Source organism: Hypanus sabinus, chromosome 7 (assembly GCF_030144855.1).
Source record: "Hypanus sabinus isolate sHypSab1 chromosome 7, sHypSab1.hap1, whole genome shotgun sequence".
NCBI lineage: Eukaryota > Metazoa > Chordata > Chondrichthyes > Myliobatiformes > Dasyatidae > Hypanus > Hypanus sabinus.
Window position 1 is genome coordinate 175,900,189 of NC_082712.1, and position 16,023 is coordinate 175,916,211.

Here is a 16,023-nt window from a genome sequence, read left to right on the forward strand (position 1 = left end):
AATCATTTATAAATAATCATTTTGTCTTTAATCATATTTCAATTCTTTCCACACTCCCATCAAGTCCATGCAGATTCTATCACTCAACACACACGGGGCAATTTACAGCAGCCAGTTAACTTACCGATCCGATCTTTGCGATGCAGGTGGAAACTGGAGTAAAAATCATGCAGACTCCGCACAGAGAGTGGCCAGGGGTGGAACTGAATGCAAGTGTCCGGCATGGTACAGCCACAGCCCTACTGACCATGCATCTGTGCTGCCCAGAACAGCCTCCTCTGAAGAAAGAGGAGCCTGAAGCTATGAAACACACTTTGTTTCAGGAACAGCTTCTTCCCCTCTGAATGGAAAATGAACCCATCAACATTATCTCACTGTTCCTCTTTCGCACTTGTTCAGTCATTTGTTAAGCCAAGTCCAACTCATGACCTCATGGACCACAGAGATTTTGTGGAAGTAGATCGCCAGGCCTTTCTTACTGCTGCTGGCCAAACCCTGGCTGGGTTTGAACTCAGGACCTCCTGCCTCGAAGTCCAGTGCTGATGCCACTACGCCACCAGCATTACTTGTTTTTCATTGTAGCTTATAGTAACTTGGGGTGGCACAGAGGAGATACGACTCTACCAAAGGAGGGTAAGGCAATCCTTCCCTCCTCTAGCCTGCAGGTCACCCTTGGACAAGGTGTTGCACCTGCTTACCCCCCCCCCCACCCACCCAACACCCGATCAGGGTCACGTGAAGCCATGGGGGCAACCGGTGCACATCACAAGTCCTGATTATGCGACCACTGACGCCAGGCAGACAATCTCTGAAGAGTATTGATAATGGCTGGGGTCACCCATCTTGTAAAGACACGGCCCAGAAGAAGGGAATGGCAAGCCACTTCTGGAGAGAAAAATTGCCAAGAACAGTCGTGGTCAATAGTCCATGATGCCAGCGTCATATGATATGGCACATAACAAACAAACAACAGGAATTTGTTATGCTTGCACTAACCCACTGCCACAAGCCACAAGACGCAGATTTTACAACATATGTCAGTGACAATAAACCCAACTGTGATTCTCCCAGGAGAGGGAGAAGCTTCTCATAACCTCTCCTCATCTCCTTTATAGACCTTAAACATTGTGATCTGCCCACCTCACAATACACACACTCACACTCACTCACACTCGCTCACACGCTCACTCACACGCACACTCACACTCACTCTCTCACACACACCCACTCACACTCACTCTCACACACATGCACACTCACTCACACTCTCTCTCACACACACACACACACACACTCACCACCACCACCATGAAAAGTGGACCACCACTATTATACCTGCAGAAAATTTGACACAGACTTAAAGAGGAGAGATGTTCAATGCAATTACTGGACATCTAGAGCTTAACACATACTGTTGTTTTGTTTGGGCCAGTTTATTAGTTTCCTGGCTGTACAGCCAAGTTGTTGGTTTTGTCTGGTTCCTGGGGTGCAATTAAAATTCCTCTTGTTCCTTTCTTGTGGCTTTTGCTGTTTTATTTGGCAAGTTTGGAGTCTGCATGAGTCAGTCACAAGCACATGGAAATAATTAAGACATGAAGGGGAAAGAATCCAGACTTGTTGAAAAATGCACCCTTCACTCGGAGATGGGACGGTTCATCTGCTTAAGTCACCAAGCCCTGCCCTTCCAGCGTCTGGGAATTGCAAATCCATCTACTTTTTTTCAAAATTCTCTGCATAAAATTCAAAGGACTGTAACTTGGTGCCTGCTTAAGTCAAAAGCAAAATCTAAGATCCTTCAATCCAAACAAACAGCGGGAATTAGGGTTTCATTATGTTCTCCAACGTCTGTGGAAGAAGACTCCCAGGAATGTCATCTCCAAGGCTATTGATGTTTCTACTTCTAACTCAAGTGCTTGGACAAGCCCAGCGAATGACACATGACACCATGCTGATGCAATACTTTGAGAGACGCATCATGGTACTTGAGGTAAGTGAAATGGTCAAAGTCCGGTTCTCTCCCGTGTCTTGGAACAGACCTCAAGAAAAGAAATTCATTCCTTTAAAACCCTGTTTGCCAATATTGCACATTGCTCCTTTAACCAGTCTTTGTGACACTCCTCTGGTTAGCTATGACATTTCGTGACTGTGATGCTGGAAATCTAGAGCAGCACACACAAAATGCTGGAGGAACTCGGCTGGTCAGGCAGCATCTGTTGAGAGGATCAAACAGTCGATTCTTTGGGCTGAGATCTGCGGTTGATGAGCAGTTTCAGTTCATAGCATCGACTGGTTATTCCTCTCCATGGATGACCTGCTGTATGTGTTGCTCAAGGGTTTATTAAAGGGGTCTTCAACAAGCAAGAAAAGAAAGATTACTAAGCAGAGGGAGTAGGACTATAAGGATTGGCTGATAAACAAGAGGGAGATGTGAAGTGTTTTACACACAGTCATTGCAATCTAGAACTTATGGTCCTATTTATTTAGAGTTACAGTGCAGAACAGACCCTTCCGGCCCTACAACCCATCTACTTAACCCTAGCCTAATCACAGGACAATTTACAATGACCAATTAACCTACCAACCAGTACAGCTTTAGAGTGTGGGAGAAAACCTGAGCACTGGGAAAGAACATCAAAACTTGCTTACAGAGGATGCCGGAAATGAACTCCGAACTCTGAACTTTGACACCAGTTGCTGTAATAATTTCATATGAATCACTATGCTATGCTTCGCTACTGTGATGCCCCCAATGCTAGTTAAACAGATTTACAAAGCATTAAAAGTAGAACAGTACAACACAATATAGGCCTTTTGCCCACGATGTTGTGCCAAACTTATAACCTACTCTAAGATCAATCTAACCCTTCCCTCCCACATAGCCACCTATTTTTTCATTCATTCATGTGCCCATTTAAGAGTCTCTTTAATGTACCTGCCTTCACTAACCACCCCTGACAATGCATTGCAGGCATCTACCACTCTCTGTGTAAAAAAACCTACCTCTGACATCACTCCCTTTTCTTTCCTTCAATCATCTTAAAATTATTACCATCATCATTTTGTGCCGTGTCATATGATATCATTATGTGCCATGTTGTGTGACATCATTATGTTCCATGTTGTGTGACATCATTATGTGCCGTGTTGCTGATTTGCTGATGATACTAAGCTGGGTGGCAGTGTGACATGTGATGAGGATGTTAGGAGAATTCAGGGTGACTTGGATAGGCTGAGTGAGTGGGCAGATACTTGGCAGATGACATTTAATGTGAGTAAGTGTGAGGTTATCCACTTTGGGAGTAAGAACAGGAAGGCAGATTGTTATCTGAACGGTGTAGAGTTGGGTAAGGGAGAAATACAAAGAGACCTAGGAGTCCTTGTTCATCAGTCACTGAAGGTGAATGAGCAAGTGCAGCAGGCAGTGAAGAAGGCTAATGGAATGTTGGCCTTTATTATAAAGGGAATTGAGTACAAGAGCAAGGAAATCCTCTTGCATTTGTACAGAGCCCTGGTGAGACCACACCTGGAGTATTGTGTACAGTTTTGGTCTCCAGGGTTAAGGAAGGACAACCTGGCTGTAGAGGAAGTGAAGCATAGATTCATGAGGTTAATTCCTGGGATGTCTGGACTGTCTTACGCAGAGAGGTTAGAGAGACTGGGCTTGTACGCGCTGGAATTAAGGAGATTGAGAGGGGATCTGATTGAAACATATAAGATTATTGAGGGATTGGACAAGATAGAGGCAGGAAATATGTTCCAGATGCTGGGAGAGTCCAGTACCAGAGGGAATGGTTTGAGAATAGGGGGTAGGTTATTTAGGACAGAGTTAAGGAAAATCTTCTTCTCCCAGGGAGTTGTGGGGGTCTGGAATGCACTGCCTCGGAAGGTAGTGGAGGCCAATTCTCTGAATGCTTTCAAGAAGGAGCTAGATAGGTATCCTATGGATAGGGGAATCAAGGGATATGGGGACAAGGCAGGAACCGGGTATTGATAGTAGATGATCAGCCATGATCTCAAAATGGCAGTGCAGGCTGGAAGGGCCGAATGGTCTACTTCTGCACCTATTGTCTATTGTCTATTGTGTAACATCATTATGTGCCGTGCTGTGTGACATCATCATGTGCCATGTAGTGTGAGATGGGTCTCATGGTCTTGATTGTTCTTAGCAATTTTTTTACGGAAGTGGTTTGCCATTGCCTCCTGATCTTAACAAGACAGGTGACCTCAGCCATTATCAATACAGTACTCTTTGTTAATACTGAATTCATACATTCTTTGATCAATGCTTACTGGATTTCTTCTACTTAGGTAGAAAAAATAAAAAGGTAGACTACTTTTTAACGGAGAGAAAATTCAAACATCTGAGGCACAAAGGGACTTGGGATTGATTCCCTGTGCTGCATTCCCTGAAGGTTAATGTGCAGGCTGAGTCTGTGGTGAGGAAAGCAGATACAACGTTGGCATTCGTTTCAAGTGGACTGGAATATAAAAGCAAGGATGCCATGTTGAGGGTGTATAATGCACTGGTGAGACCTCATTTAGAGTATCACAAGTAGTTCTGGGCTCCTTATCTTAGAACGGTTGTGCTGACACTGGAGAGGGTTCAAAGGAGGTTTCAAAAATGACTCCACGATTGAACTGCTTGTCATATGAAGAGTGTTTCATGGCTGTAGTCCTGTATTCACTGAGATTCAGAAGAATGAGGTGTGACCTAATTGAAACCTATCAAATGTTGAAAGGCCTCAATACTGTGGATGTGGAGAGGATGTTTCCTCTGGTGGGAGAGCCTAAAATCAGAGGACACAGCCTCAGAATAGAGGGGCATCTTTTTAGAATAGAGATGAGGAGGAAGTTCTTCGGCAGCTGTGGCGATTAAGTGTTTACATATATTTAGGTTGATAGATTTTTAATTAGTCATGTCATGAAAGGATACAGGAAGGAGGCAGGAAATTGGGGCTGAGAGGGAACATGGATCAGCCATGATGAAATAGCAGAGCAGACTCAATGGGCCAAATGGCCTAATTCTGCTCCTATATCTTATGATCTTATGGTATCTTCAGAGGTTGGTACAGAGTTATCTCCACCACGCCACCCCAAGAAATGAATGACTGAATGGTATTAAGATGATTCAGCTTAGAAAGTTTGTACTGATTCTTCTGAGAAAGTATATTTGGTACTTGGCTCATTATTATCACGTAAATGAGATACAGTGCAAAGCGTTTGTTTGCATGCCATCCAGACAGATATTTCTATACACACTCTCTGGACTGAAGGGCATGTCTTATGAGGAGAGGTCGTGTGAGCTATTGCAATTCTCTTCAGGATGAGAAGCAGCCTGCCAGAGCTGTATAAGGTGACAAGAGGCGTAGGCATAATTTTAAGGTGGAGATATCTCTCTACCAAAAGAGGTGTAAGGCACTCCTTCCATCTGCTAGCATGCTGATCACCCTTGGGCAAGGTGTAGCACCTGCTTAGCCCCACGATCGGGGTCACATGAAGCCACGGGGACAGGTGGTGGATGGTCGTATGAGCAGCTGGTGCACATCACAAGTCCTGGTTATGCGACTACGGACACCTGGCAGACAATCTCTGAAGCATATCGATAATGACTGGGGTCACCCGTCTTCCAAAGACACTGCCCAGGAGGCAGCAATGGCAAAACCACTTCTGTAGAGAAATTTGCCAAAAACAGTCATGGTCATGGAAAGACCACGATTGTCCATGTCATGTGACATGGCACATAATGAACAAATGAACAAACGAACGATACGTTTCTTAATATTCAGTAGTAGCCCTGTGGAGGCATCGAACTAAGAAAGACTAACAAACTGAAAATGCAGGTGTACTCAGCAGATCAGGCAGCATCCGTGGAGAGGAATAATCCTGGCAGAATCAGAATCATGCTTAGTATCACTGGCATATGTCATGAAATTTGTTATGCAGCACTGTCATACATAATAATGAATGAAATATATATACATATATACATATTAAATTAATTAAGTAGTGCAAATAGAGATGGATAATTTGCTGAGCTCGTGTTCATGGGGTCACTCTCCATTCAAAAATCTGATGGCATAGGGGAAGAAGCTGTTCCTGAATCGTTGAGTATGTATCTTCAGGCTCCTGCACCTCCTGCTAATGGTAGCAATGAGATGAGGGCATGGCCTGTGAGGTGGGGGTCCATAATGATGTTTGTCACCTTTCTGATGCATTGCCTTTTCCAATACTGGGGAGGTTAGTGCCTGTGATGGAGCTGGCTGAGCTTGCAACTTTACATACCAGACGGTGGTGCAGCCAGTTAGAATGCTCTTCACAGTACATCTGTGGGAATTTGCGAGAATGTTTACTGTCTCTCCGTAATTCCTATCCCTGAAGGGCATAAGTGAACCAGATGGGGCTTTATTAATATAGAGCACTTTTAAGCTTACCATTACTGAGAATGGAACAATCCAAATTTAAATTCATTTCAATTCCAGGTTGCCTTAAAGCACCAAACTCTCTCTTATGCTCCTCCTCCATTCCTTTCTCCCATGATCCACTCTTTTTTCCTATCAGACTCCATCTTCTTCAGTTCTTTACCTTTACCATTTATCATCCCCTGCTCCGACTCCATTCCTCCCACCCCCACCCATCCATCCATCTTCCCCCTTCACCTGGTCTTACCTGTCACCTGCCATCTTATACTCCTTCCCCTCGCCCCCTCCACCACCTTATTCTGCCTTCTGCCCTCTTTCATTTCCAATCCTGATAAAGGGTCTCGGCCTGAAACATCAACTGTTTAATCCTCTCCACTGTTGCTGCCTGACCAGCATTTTGTGTGTGTTGCTCTGGATTTCCAGCATCTGCATAATCTCTTGTGTTTTAACTGTTCAGCACTGAACTCCCAAGCTGCTGCTGTGGGATCTGAACTCACGTTAACATAAACAGCTGAGAGTGCCAATAACCCTTCCAGTAATACACACAAAAAGCTGGAGGAAGTCAGTAGGCCAGGCAGCATCTGTGTAAACATCAACTGTACTCTTTTCTACAGACGCTGCCTGGCCTGCTGAGTTCCTCCAGCATTTTGTGTGTGTTGCTTGGATTTCCAGCACCTGCAGATTTTCTCTTGTTTGTGATTGCCTTCCAGTAATATGATCACTTTTTAGTATGATCAGTTTATCTCTTTTTCTGTTTCTTTTTCTTTCCTTTTTTGTTCATTTTGCACTGTTCAATTATATATATCATTATAATTTATAGTTTTTATTATGTACCACAATGTACTGCTGCCACATAACAACAGATTTCACAATATATGCCATTGATATAACATGATTCTCGTTCTGATTCTGAATCCACAGGACAGGCTGGAAAAACGCAACCAAGACATGAACAAGTACGTCAGTGAGTTCAGAGAGTTCCGGAAAGAAATTATGTTGCGCTTGGACAGGCTGAATATCCACAAATCTGAGTTTAAGAATGAGGTAGAGATTTTGGGATCCAGAATAGAGAGGATTGAGAAGGATATTGACTACCTGGAGTCCCAGCAACCTACACAACCTTGCTTGGAGGTTGATGAGAAGCCGGCCGAAGAGGAAATCCAAAAAGAGCAGAAGAGAAAGACCAAGTTCCGTATGTCCGCAGGTGAGAGTTGGGCACCTACTTTGCTGCAATTATTTTCCCTTCAAGAAACTGAGTGGCACAGTAGTGTGGTGGTTATCACGATGATTGACAGTACAGGGGACCCGGGTTCAATTCCCACCACTGCCTGGAAGGAGTTTGTACGTTGTCCCCATGACCGAGTGGGTTTCCTCTGGGTGTTCTGGTTTCCTCCCAAACTCCAAAGACATACAAGCTGGTCGGTTATTTGATCATTGTAAATATTCCCATTATTAGGCTACAATTAAATCCGGGCATTACTGAGTGGCACAGCTCAAAAGGCCTATTCCACATTGCCTCTCAATAAATAAAACCAACTCTTCAACTTCCCACTCTCATTCCAACATATCAGTCCACAGCCTCTCCTACTGCCACGATGAGGCCACACTCATGTTGGAGGAGCAACACCTCATATTCCATGTGGGAAACCAACCGGACAGCATGAGCATAGATTTCTCAAACTTCCAGTAACTTCTCCCCTCCGCTTCTCTATATCTCCATTCCCCATTCTGACGTTATTGTAATCTGTACCTTTTTATTATTATGTATCGCAATGTTCTGCCACCACAAAGCAACAAATGTCATGACATTTGCCAGTGATATTAAACCTGATTCCGATTCTGAATTGTTCCTGTCCCCCTCATACCCCCCCCCCTCCTTGCCTTTCTCTCTAAGTCCACTCTCCTCCATCAGATTACTTTCTTTCTTTACTTAGAGATACAGTGCAGAACAGGCCCTTACAGGTCAATAAAAACACAAAATGCTGGCAGAACTCAGCAGGCCAGACAGCATCCATGGGAGGAGGTAGTGACGAAGGGTTTCAGCCCGAAACATTGTCACTTCCTCCTCCCATAGATGCTGTCTGGCCTGCTGAGTTCTGCCAACATTTTGTGTTTTTATTTATTTCCAGAATCTGCAGATTCACTCGTGTTCCCTTACAGGTCAACATGGGTATAATTGGGTGGCGCGTGCTCGTCAGGACAGAGGGGCCTGTTACCGTGCAGTATTTGTTATAAAATAAAGCTCTCATGGTTAAGAAGAGAACTGGCAGCCTAATCACTAGGGAAGGCTGCCTTTGTTCAACGGCTTTTATACCCATGGATGTCCCAAAGCTCTTCACAGCCAGTTAAGCACTTTGTAGAAGTGTTAATTAAGAAATTGCACCATTATAATTAAAAATAAACCGGAATGGGATCTGTACAAATTCCGATGTTTCAGTAAACAGTCCTAATGCAGTCAAACAGCATTGACTTAGTTGAGTAAAAAAAAGGGTAAACACAAGAGTTTTAGGTCCCTAGAAATCCAGAGTAACATACACAAAGTGTTGGAGGAACTCAAGCCATACATCATCTACAGAAGTGAATAAACAGTCAACATTTCAGGACAAACCCTTCATCAGGACTGGAAAGGAAGGGGGAAAGCCAGAATGAGAAGGTGGGGGAGGGGAAGAAGTACACAGTGGAAGATGATGGGTGGATGTGGGGTGGGGGATGAAGTGAGAAGCTGCATGGTGATAGGTACAAAACGTAAAGGGATGAAGAAGAGGGAATCTGAAAGAGGAGAAGAGTGGACCATGGGGAAAAGGAAAGGAGGAGGTGATAAGCAGGTGAGGAGAAGAGGTAAGTGGGGAGACAGAGTGAGGAATAGAAGAGGGAAGGGGGAGGGGATAAATTGCCAGATGTTAGAGAAATTGATGTTCATGCCATCAGTTTGGAGGCTACCTGACGGAATACGAGATGCTGCTTCCTCCAGCCTGAGTTACCTCATTGTGGCAGAAGAGGAGGCCACTGACCAGCAGTTTAGAATGAGCGTGGGGAAAGGAATTCAAACCCCGGTTGTTGCAGGTGGAGTGAAGGTGCTCGACAAAGCGATGCCCTGACTTTCGTTGGGTCTAACCAATGTCGAGGAGGCCTGCTTACTGTACTTGCCTGCACGTCTATGGGATGTGGGAGGAAACCAGAGCACCAAAGGGAAACCCACAGAGTGAGCCTGCAAACTCCATATGAACAGTACCCAGGGTTGTGATCAAACTTGCGGTCACTGAAGCCATAAGGCCAAAGCTCTGTGTCAATATCCCACCTCTTCAGAAAGTACACTGGATACAGATGCAGAGGGCCTGAACTGAGAACTTCGCAAAAGATCCATTGACTGAACAATGACACTTTAAGATGTAACCTCAACTCAGAATCATTTTGAAATTTCTTACGTATTTTTTTCTCCGTTTTAATCTTTTCACTTGAACTGGACCGACATCAGCAGGGCAACAGCAACATGTGGTCCAGTTAGCATGAAACCTGCAGCCAGTCTTGGCTTTGTACCCTGTCCAGTATCACTTCTCTTCTCCTCACCTGCCTATCACCTCTCCCTGTGTCCCCTCCTCATTCCCTCTCTCCTATTCTCTCCTATCAGATTCCTTCCTCTCCAACTGTGTACCATTTCCATCTACCAGCTTCTCACTCCATCGCCCTCCCCCCACCCTCTAGACCTCATCTAGCACCTTACAACTTGCCTCCTTTCCCTCCTCCCACTTCATTATTCTGGCATCTTCCCTCTTCTTTTCCAGCCCTGATGAAGCGTCTCAGATCAAAACGTCGATAGTTTATTCTTCTCCATAGATGCTGCTTAACCTGCTGAGTCCCTCGAATATTTTGTATGTGCACTGCTCTGGATTTCCAGCGTCTGCAGAATCTCTTGCGTTTATAATACATGGTCCCCTTGGCTTGAAACCAACAGCCAAATTTGGCTTTATACCCTCCGATGTCACAACACCGGAATAAAAAATGGCTCCACTAGTGTACCATCTCCTCAGCTCACACCTTTCCCTTCTTGAGTCCTGTCCACCTGAACAGTTAGATCAAGGAATTAAGAATTAAGGGGGAAAGGCAAGTTGGTGGAGCTGAGCCTATGGCCTGATCAGCCAAGATAGTATTCAAAGGTGTAGTAGGCTCAACGGGCCTAATGGCCAATTTCTGCTCCTATTTCTTATGGTCTTAAGTAACCACGTAGGTCGAGTAAAGACTGAGATGGGAAATTTGTGAGATTGTTGTTCAAATTCAAGCTTATTGTCAACTGACTACATACAGTATATATGTACAAGCAATCGAAACAATATTCCTCCAGACTATGGTGCATCCACAAAACATATATCATACAAAGTACATAAAGCAAAATATCACCACAAATAACATACACGAAATGGTGGAGGAACTCAGCCGGCCAGGCAGCATCTATGGAAAAGAGTACAGTCGACATTTTGGGCCGCGACCCTTCAGCAGGATGGGATAAAAAGATGAGGAGCAGAGTTAAAAGGTGAGGGGAGGGGAGGAAGAAACACAAGATGGTTGGTGACACTGGAAGGGGGAGGGGTGAAGTAAAGCGCTGGGAAGTTGATTGAAGAGAGAGATACAGGGCCGGAGAAAGTGGAGTCTGACAGGAGAGGACAGAAGGCCAGCGACGAAAGAGGAGTGGGGAGGAGCACCAGAGCGAGGCGATGGGCAGGGAAGGAGATAAGGTGAGAGAGGAAAAAGGGGATGGAGAAGGAGGGGGGTGCCATTACTGGAAGTTTGAGAAATAAATGTTCATGCCATTATGTTGGAGGCTGCCAAGATGGAACATAAGGTGTTATTCCTTCAACCAGAATGTGGCCTCATCAGGATGAGGAAGCCAAGGATAGACATACTGGAATGGGAACAGGAAGTGGAAGTGGAATTAAAATGGGTGGCCACTGGGAGATCTCATTTTTTCTGGCAGACAGAACATAGATGCTAGGCGAAGCAGTCTCCCAATCTATGTCAGGCCTCAGCGATATACAGGAGGCCACACCAGGAGCACCGGACACAGTACATAACCCCAGCAGACTCGCAGGTGAAGTGTCGCCTCGCCCGGAAGAAGTGTATGCGGCCCTGGGTGGTAGTGAGGGAGGAAGTAGAAGCACAGGAACATAGAAAACCTGCAGCATAATACAGAGCTGTGCCAAACATGTCCTTACCTTAGAACTACCTGGGCTTACCCATAGTCCTCTATTTTTCTAAGCTCCATGTATCCACCCAGGAGTCTCTTAAAGGACCCTATCATTTCCACCTCCACCATCGCCGCCAGCAGGCCATTCCATGTACTCACCACTCTCTGCATAAAAAAATTTACCCCTGACATCTCCTCTGTACCTACTTCCAAGCACCTTAAAACTATGCCCTCTCATGCTAGCCATTTCAGCCCTGGGAAAAAGCCTCTGACTATCCACATGCCTCTCATTATCTTGTACACCTCAATCAGTCACCTCTCATCCTCCTTCGCTCCAAGGAGAAAAGGCCGAGTTCACTCAACCTATTCTCATAAGGCATGATCCCCAATCCAGGCAACATCCTTGTAAATCTCCTCTGCACCCTTTCTATGGCTTCCACATCCTTCCTGTAGTGAGGCGACCAGAACTGAGCACAGTACTCCAAGTTGTAGAGGCAGATGTAGCACTTATTCTGCTTGCAAGGATAAGTGGGGAAGGACAAATGGACAAGGGAGTCACGTAGGAGGCGATCCCTGTGGAAAGCAGAATGTGGGGGGGTGGGGGAAGGAAGGATGTGTTTGGTGGTGGGATCCTGTTGGAAATGGTAGATGTGGAGAATTATGTGTTCCCACCTGATGACATGAACATCAATTTCTCGAACACCAGTAATGCATTACCCACCCCCAACCCCTTTTCCATCCCTCACCTTATCTCCTTACCTGCCCATCACCTCCCCCCCTTTTCATTCTTTGCTGGCCTTCTGTCTTCTCCTTTTGGACTCCCCCTTCTCCAGCTCTGTATCTCTTTCACCAATCAATTTCCCAGCTCTTTACTTCACCCCTGCTCCTCCTGGTTTCACCTATCGCCTTCTGCTTCTTTGAGGATAGATGCAATGAACGTTGTGTATCTGGATTTTCATAAGGCCTTTGACAAGGTGCCACACATGAGGCTGCTTAATAAGCTGTGAACTCATGGTATTACGGGAAAGTTACTAACATGGTTAGAACATTGGCTGATCGGAAGGAGGCAGTGAGTGGGAATGAAAGGATCCTTCTCTGGTTGGCTGCCAGTGACTAGTGATGTTCCGCAGGGGTCAGTGTTGGGACCACTTCTTTTTCTGCTGTATATCGATGGTTTAGATGAGGGAATAGATGGCTTTGTTGCCAAGTTTGCAACTGATACAAAGAGGGGCTGGAAGTGTTGAGGAAACACTTAGCTGCAGAACTCAGGCAGATTAGGAGAATGGGCAAGGAATTGGCAAATGAAATAAAATGTTGGAAACACATGGTCATGCACTTTGGTAGTAGAAATAAATGTGCAGACTATTTTCTAAATGGGAAGAAAATCCAAAACTCTGAGATGCAAAGGGGCTTGGGAGTCTTTGTTAACTCTACAGGTTAACTTGCAGGTTGAGTCAGTGGTGAGGAAGGCAAATGCAATGTTAGCATTCATTTCAAGAGGTCTAGAGTACAAGAGCAGGGATGTGATGCTGAGGCTTTATAACTGAACAGTTTTTGGCTCCTCATGTAAAGGAAGACGTGCTGGCATTGGAGAGGGTTCAGAGGAGGTTCACAAGGATGATTCCAGGAATGAAAGGGTTATCATGTGAGGAACACTTGATAGCTCTGTGTCTGTAGTGGCTGACATTTAGAAGGGGATGAAGGGGATCTCATGATTGAATGGTGGAGCTGATTCAATGGGTCCAATGGCCTAATTCTGCTCCTATGTCTTATGGTCTTCGGGTCTTTGAGGTGAAGACCCTTCCTCTCCCAAGGATAAGGTCTTTGGAGCTTCTGTTAGCCTTTCTGTAACTGTGAGTTTTTACGGGAAGGCGTTGTTAATGCAACCCCCCCCCCCCCCCCCCCCGCCTTCAGAGCTGGCTTGGACCATCCATGGCAGAGCTTCAATCTTGCTTCTTTAAGAGGATTTACTTCCCTTTGGTTTTGTTTGCAGGTTGTGATACCCTACTGACAGGTATCAAGTCTCTGAAGATTGTGAAGAGAACGGGAGAGGTTCAAGGTTCCTGGATAAAGGATCCAATCCGGGACTTCCACAAGATTTATCTCTTCAGTGGAACCAATGGCAACTCACTCACAGAGTTTTCTGGGATCAAGTCCTTCACCGTCCGCTCGCAGAAGCAGCCGCCCAAGACAGTGACCCTGCCGGTGGCCTGGCAGGGGACGGGGCACATCGCCTATGATGGCTACCTCTACTTCCATGCCAATGGAACGCTCAACCAGATTGTCAAGTACAATTTGCGCAACGGGACAATCAGCGACCGGATGCTGCTGCAGGGGGCCGGGCAGGTCCCAGCCTACCAGCTGTCTCCCTACACTTTCATTGACCTGGCAACGGATGAGGAAGGCGTCTGGGCTGTTCATGCAGAGCCTGAGAGTGACGGCCACGGCATCATCGTGCTCACCAAAATCGACCATGTCAGCCTAGCAGTGGAGCACTCCTGGGACACGCCATGCTCTAGCCGGGGGGCCGAGGCGGCCTTTGTGCTCTGTGGCACCCTGTACGTGGTCTACAACACAAAGCACGGCAGCCGCTCTCACATCCAGTGCCTCTACGATGTGACTGATGTGGTGACCAAAGCCGACCTGCCCGTCCTCTACTTCCCCAAGCGATATGGTCGGCACTCCATGATCCACTACAACCCCCGGGACAAGCAGCTTTATGCCTGGGATGGTGGCTACCAGACGATCTACAGGCTCTTCACGATGAGAAAACTTGAGAGCTCGCCCAACTCCCAGTAGCTTCCATCTTAATCTTTAATATGTGCTTTATGTGAAGTGGCCTAAGTTACTGAGCAATATCTATCCAGCTTCTAGAATATAGAACAGTACAGGCCTATCGGCCCACAACATTGTGGCAAGCTAGAACATACAATATAGGACAATACAAGCCCTTTGACCCAGGATGTTGTGCTGACCTTTTAACCTATTCTAAAATCAACCTAACTTCTCCCGCCCACCTAGCCCTACATCTTTTCTAACATCTATGTGCCTATCTAAGAGTTCCTTAAATGTTGCTAATGAATTTTCCTCTACCATCGCCCCTGGCAGCACATTCCACACTCCACCAATTTCGGTGTAAAAGATTTAGCTCAGATATCCCACCCTATATGTCCCTCTTATCAACAAAATTTTGGCCTCTCATATTAGCTATTTCTTCCCTGGGAAACGTCTTTGGCTATCCACTCTATCTTGTACATCTCTAATAAGTCGTTGACCATACAACCAAAAGGTGCTGACATTTTAACCTTCTCTAAGGTCAATCTAACCCTTTCCTCCCACGTAAAGTCTCCATTTTTTCTATCATCCCTGTTCCTACCTAGGAGTTTCTTAAATGCCCCTCATGTATCTGCCTCTAAAACCATTCCTGGTAGGGCATTCTATGCACCCATGAACTTACTTCTGACACCCCCACTATAGTTTCCTTCAGTCACCATAAATTATGCCCCTTTGTATTAACCATTTCTGCCCTGGGAAAAAGACTCTGGCTGTCCACTCGACCTATGCCTCGTGTCATTTTGAATACCTCCTTCAAGTCACCACTCATCCACCTGCACTCTAAAGAGAAAAGCCCTCGCTCGCTCAACCTATCCTCATAAGACACGCCCTCTAATCCAGGCAACATCTTGGTAAATTTCCTCTGTACTATCTCTAAAGTGTCCACATCCGTTTTATAATGTGGTGACCAGAATTAAAATGAATTAAATCTGACATCAGTTTTGTATGTGTTTCAAAGTACATTTAATATCAGAGCATATATCCAGTATACAACCTGAAATTTTTCCTCTTTACAGACATCCACGAAACAAAGAAACCCCATAGAAAGAAAGAAATATCAAAACCATGAGCCCCCCACCCCCTTGCACAAGCTGCAAAGGCATCGACTCCCATCGATAACTTCTTCGGCCAGCAACTCCTGCAACTTCTCCATTAGTTGTCAGCTTTATACTCCATCCGACTGAGGATCATAACCTGCAAAATTGACTGTTTATTCATTTTCTTAAGTGCTGAGTTGTTCCTCAAGCGTTTTGTGTGTGTTATTCTGGATTTCCAATAACTGCAGAATCCTTTTTCTTCTGCTTTCCAAACTCATCCCTCGTTTATAAGGCACAGGTCAGGAGTCTGATAGAATATCTTACACGGAATCTGAATCAGGATTATTATCACTGAAGCATGTCCTGAAGTTTGTGGTTTTGCAGCAGCAGTACAGACCAACACTCTAAGTTACAATATATCGAAGAATAAATAGCTCAAAAGAGAGTAACGAGATAGTGCTCATTGGCTCCTGGACCATTCAGAAACCTGCTGGTGGAGAGAATTGTAATTGTATTTGGAATTGGAATTGGCTTGTTATTGTCACATGTACTG

At 45.3% G+C, this 16,023-nt stretch overlaps 1 protein-coding gene across 1 annotated transcript; it reads left to right on the forward strand.

Annotated features, from left to right (window-relative positions):
• The first annotated feature begins 1,640 nt into the window (after positions 1-1,640).
• On the forward strand, positions 1,641-15,366 carry olfml1 (olfactomedin-like 1). The gene is made up of 3 exons (XM_059976157.1): positions 1,641-1,987; positions 7,341-7,623; positions 13,592-15,366. Exons 1-3 carry the CDS (start codon positions 1,832-1,834, stop codon positions 14,395-14,397), a joined length of 1,245 nt encoding a protein of 414 aa, XP_059832140.1. The 5' UTR covers positions 1,641-1,831; the 3' UTR covers positions 14,398-15,366.
• Positions 15,367-16,023: the final 657 nt, after the last annotated feature.

What these genes read in the sequence shown, in the direction of transcription:
- olfml1 (XM_059976157.1), top strand. Translation starts at nt 1,832, where the DNA reads ATGTTCTCCAACGTCTGTGGAAGAAGACTCCCAGGAATGTCATCTCCA. An exon ending in GACGCATCATGGTACTTGAG is followed by an intron (nt 1,988 to 7,340) that starts GTAAGTGAAATG and finishes CTGAATCCACAG; the next exon opens with GACAGGCTGGAAAAACGCAA. An exon ending in CAAGTTCCGTATGTCCGCAG is followed by an intron (nt 7,624 to 13,591) that starts GTGAGAGTTGGG and finishes TTTTGTTTGCAG; the next exon opens with GTTGTGATACCCTACTGACA.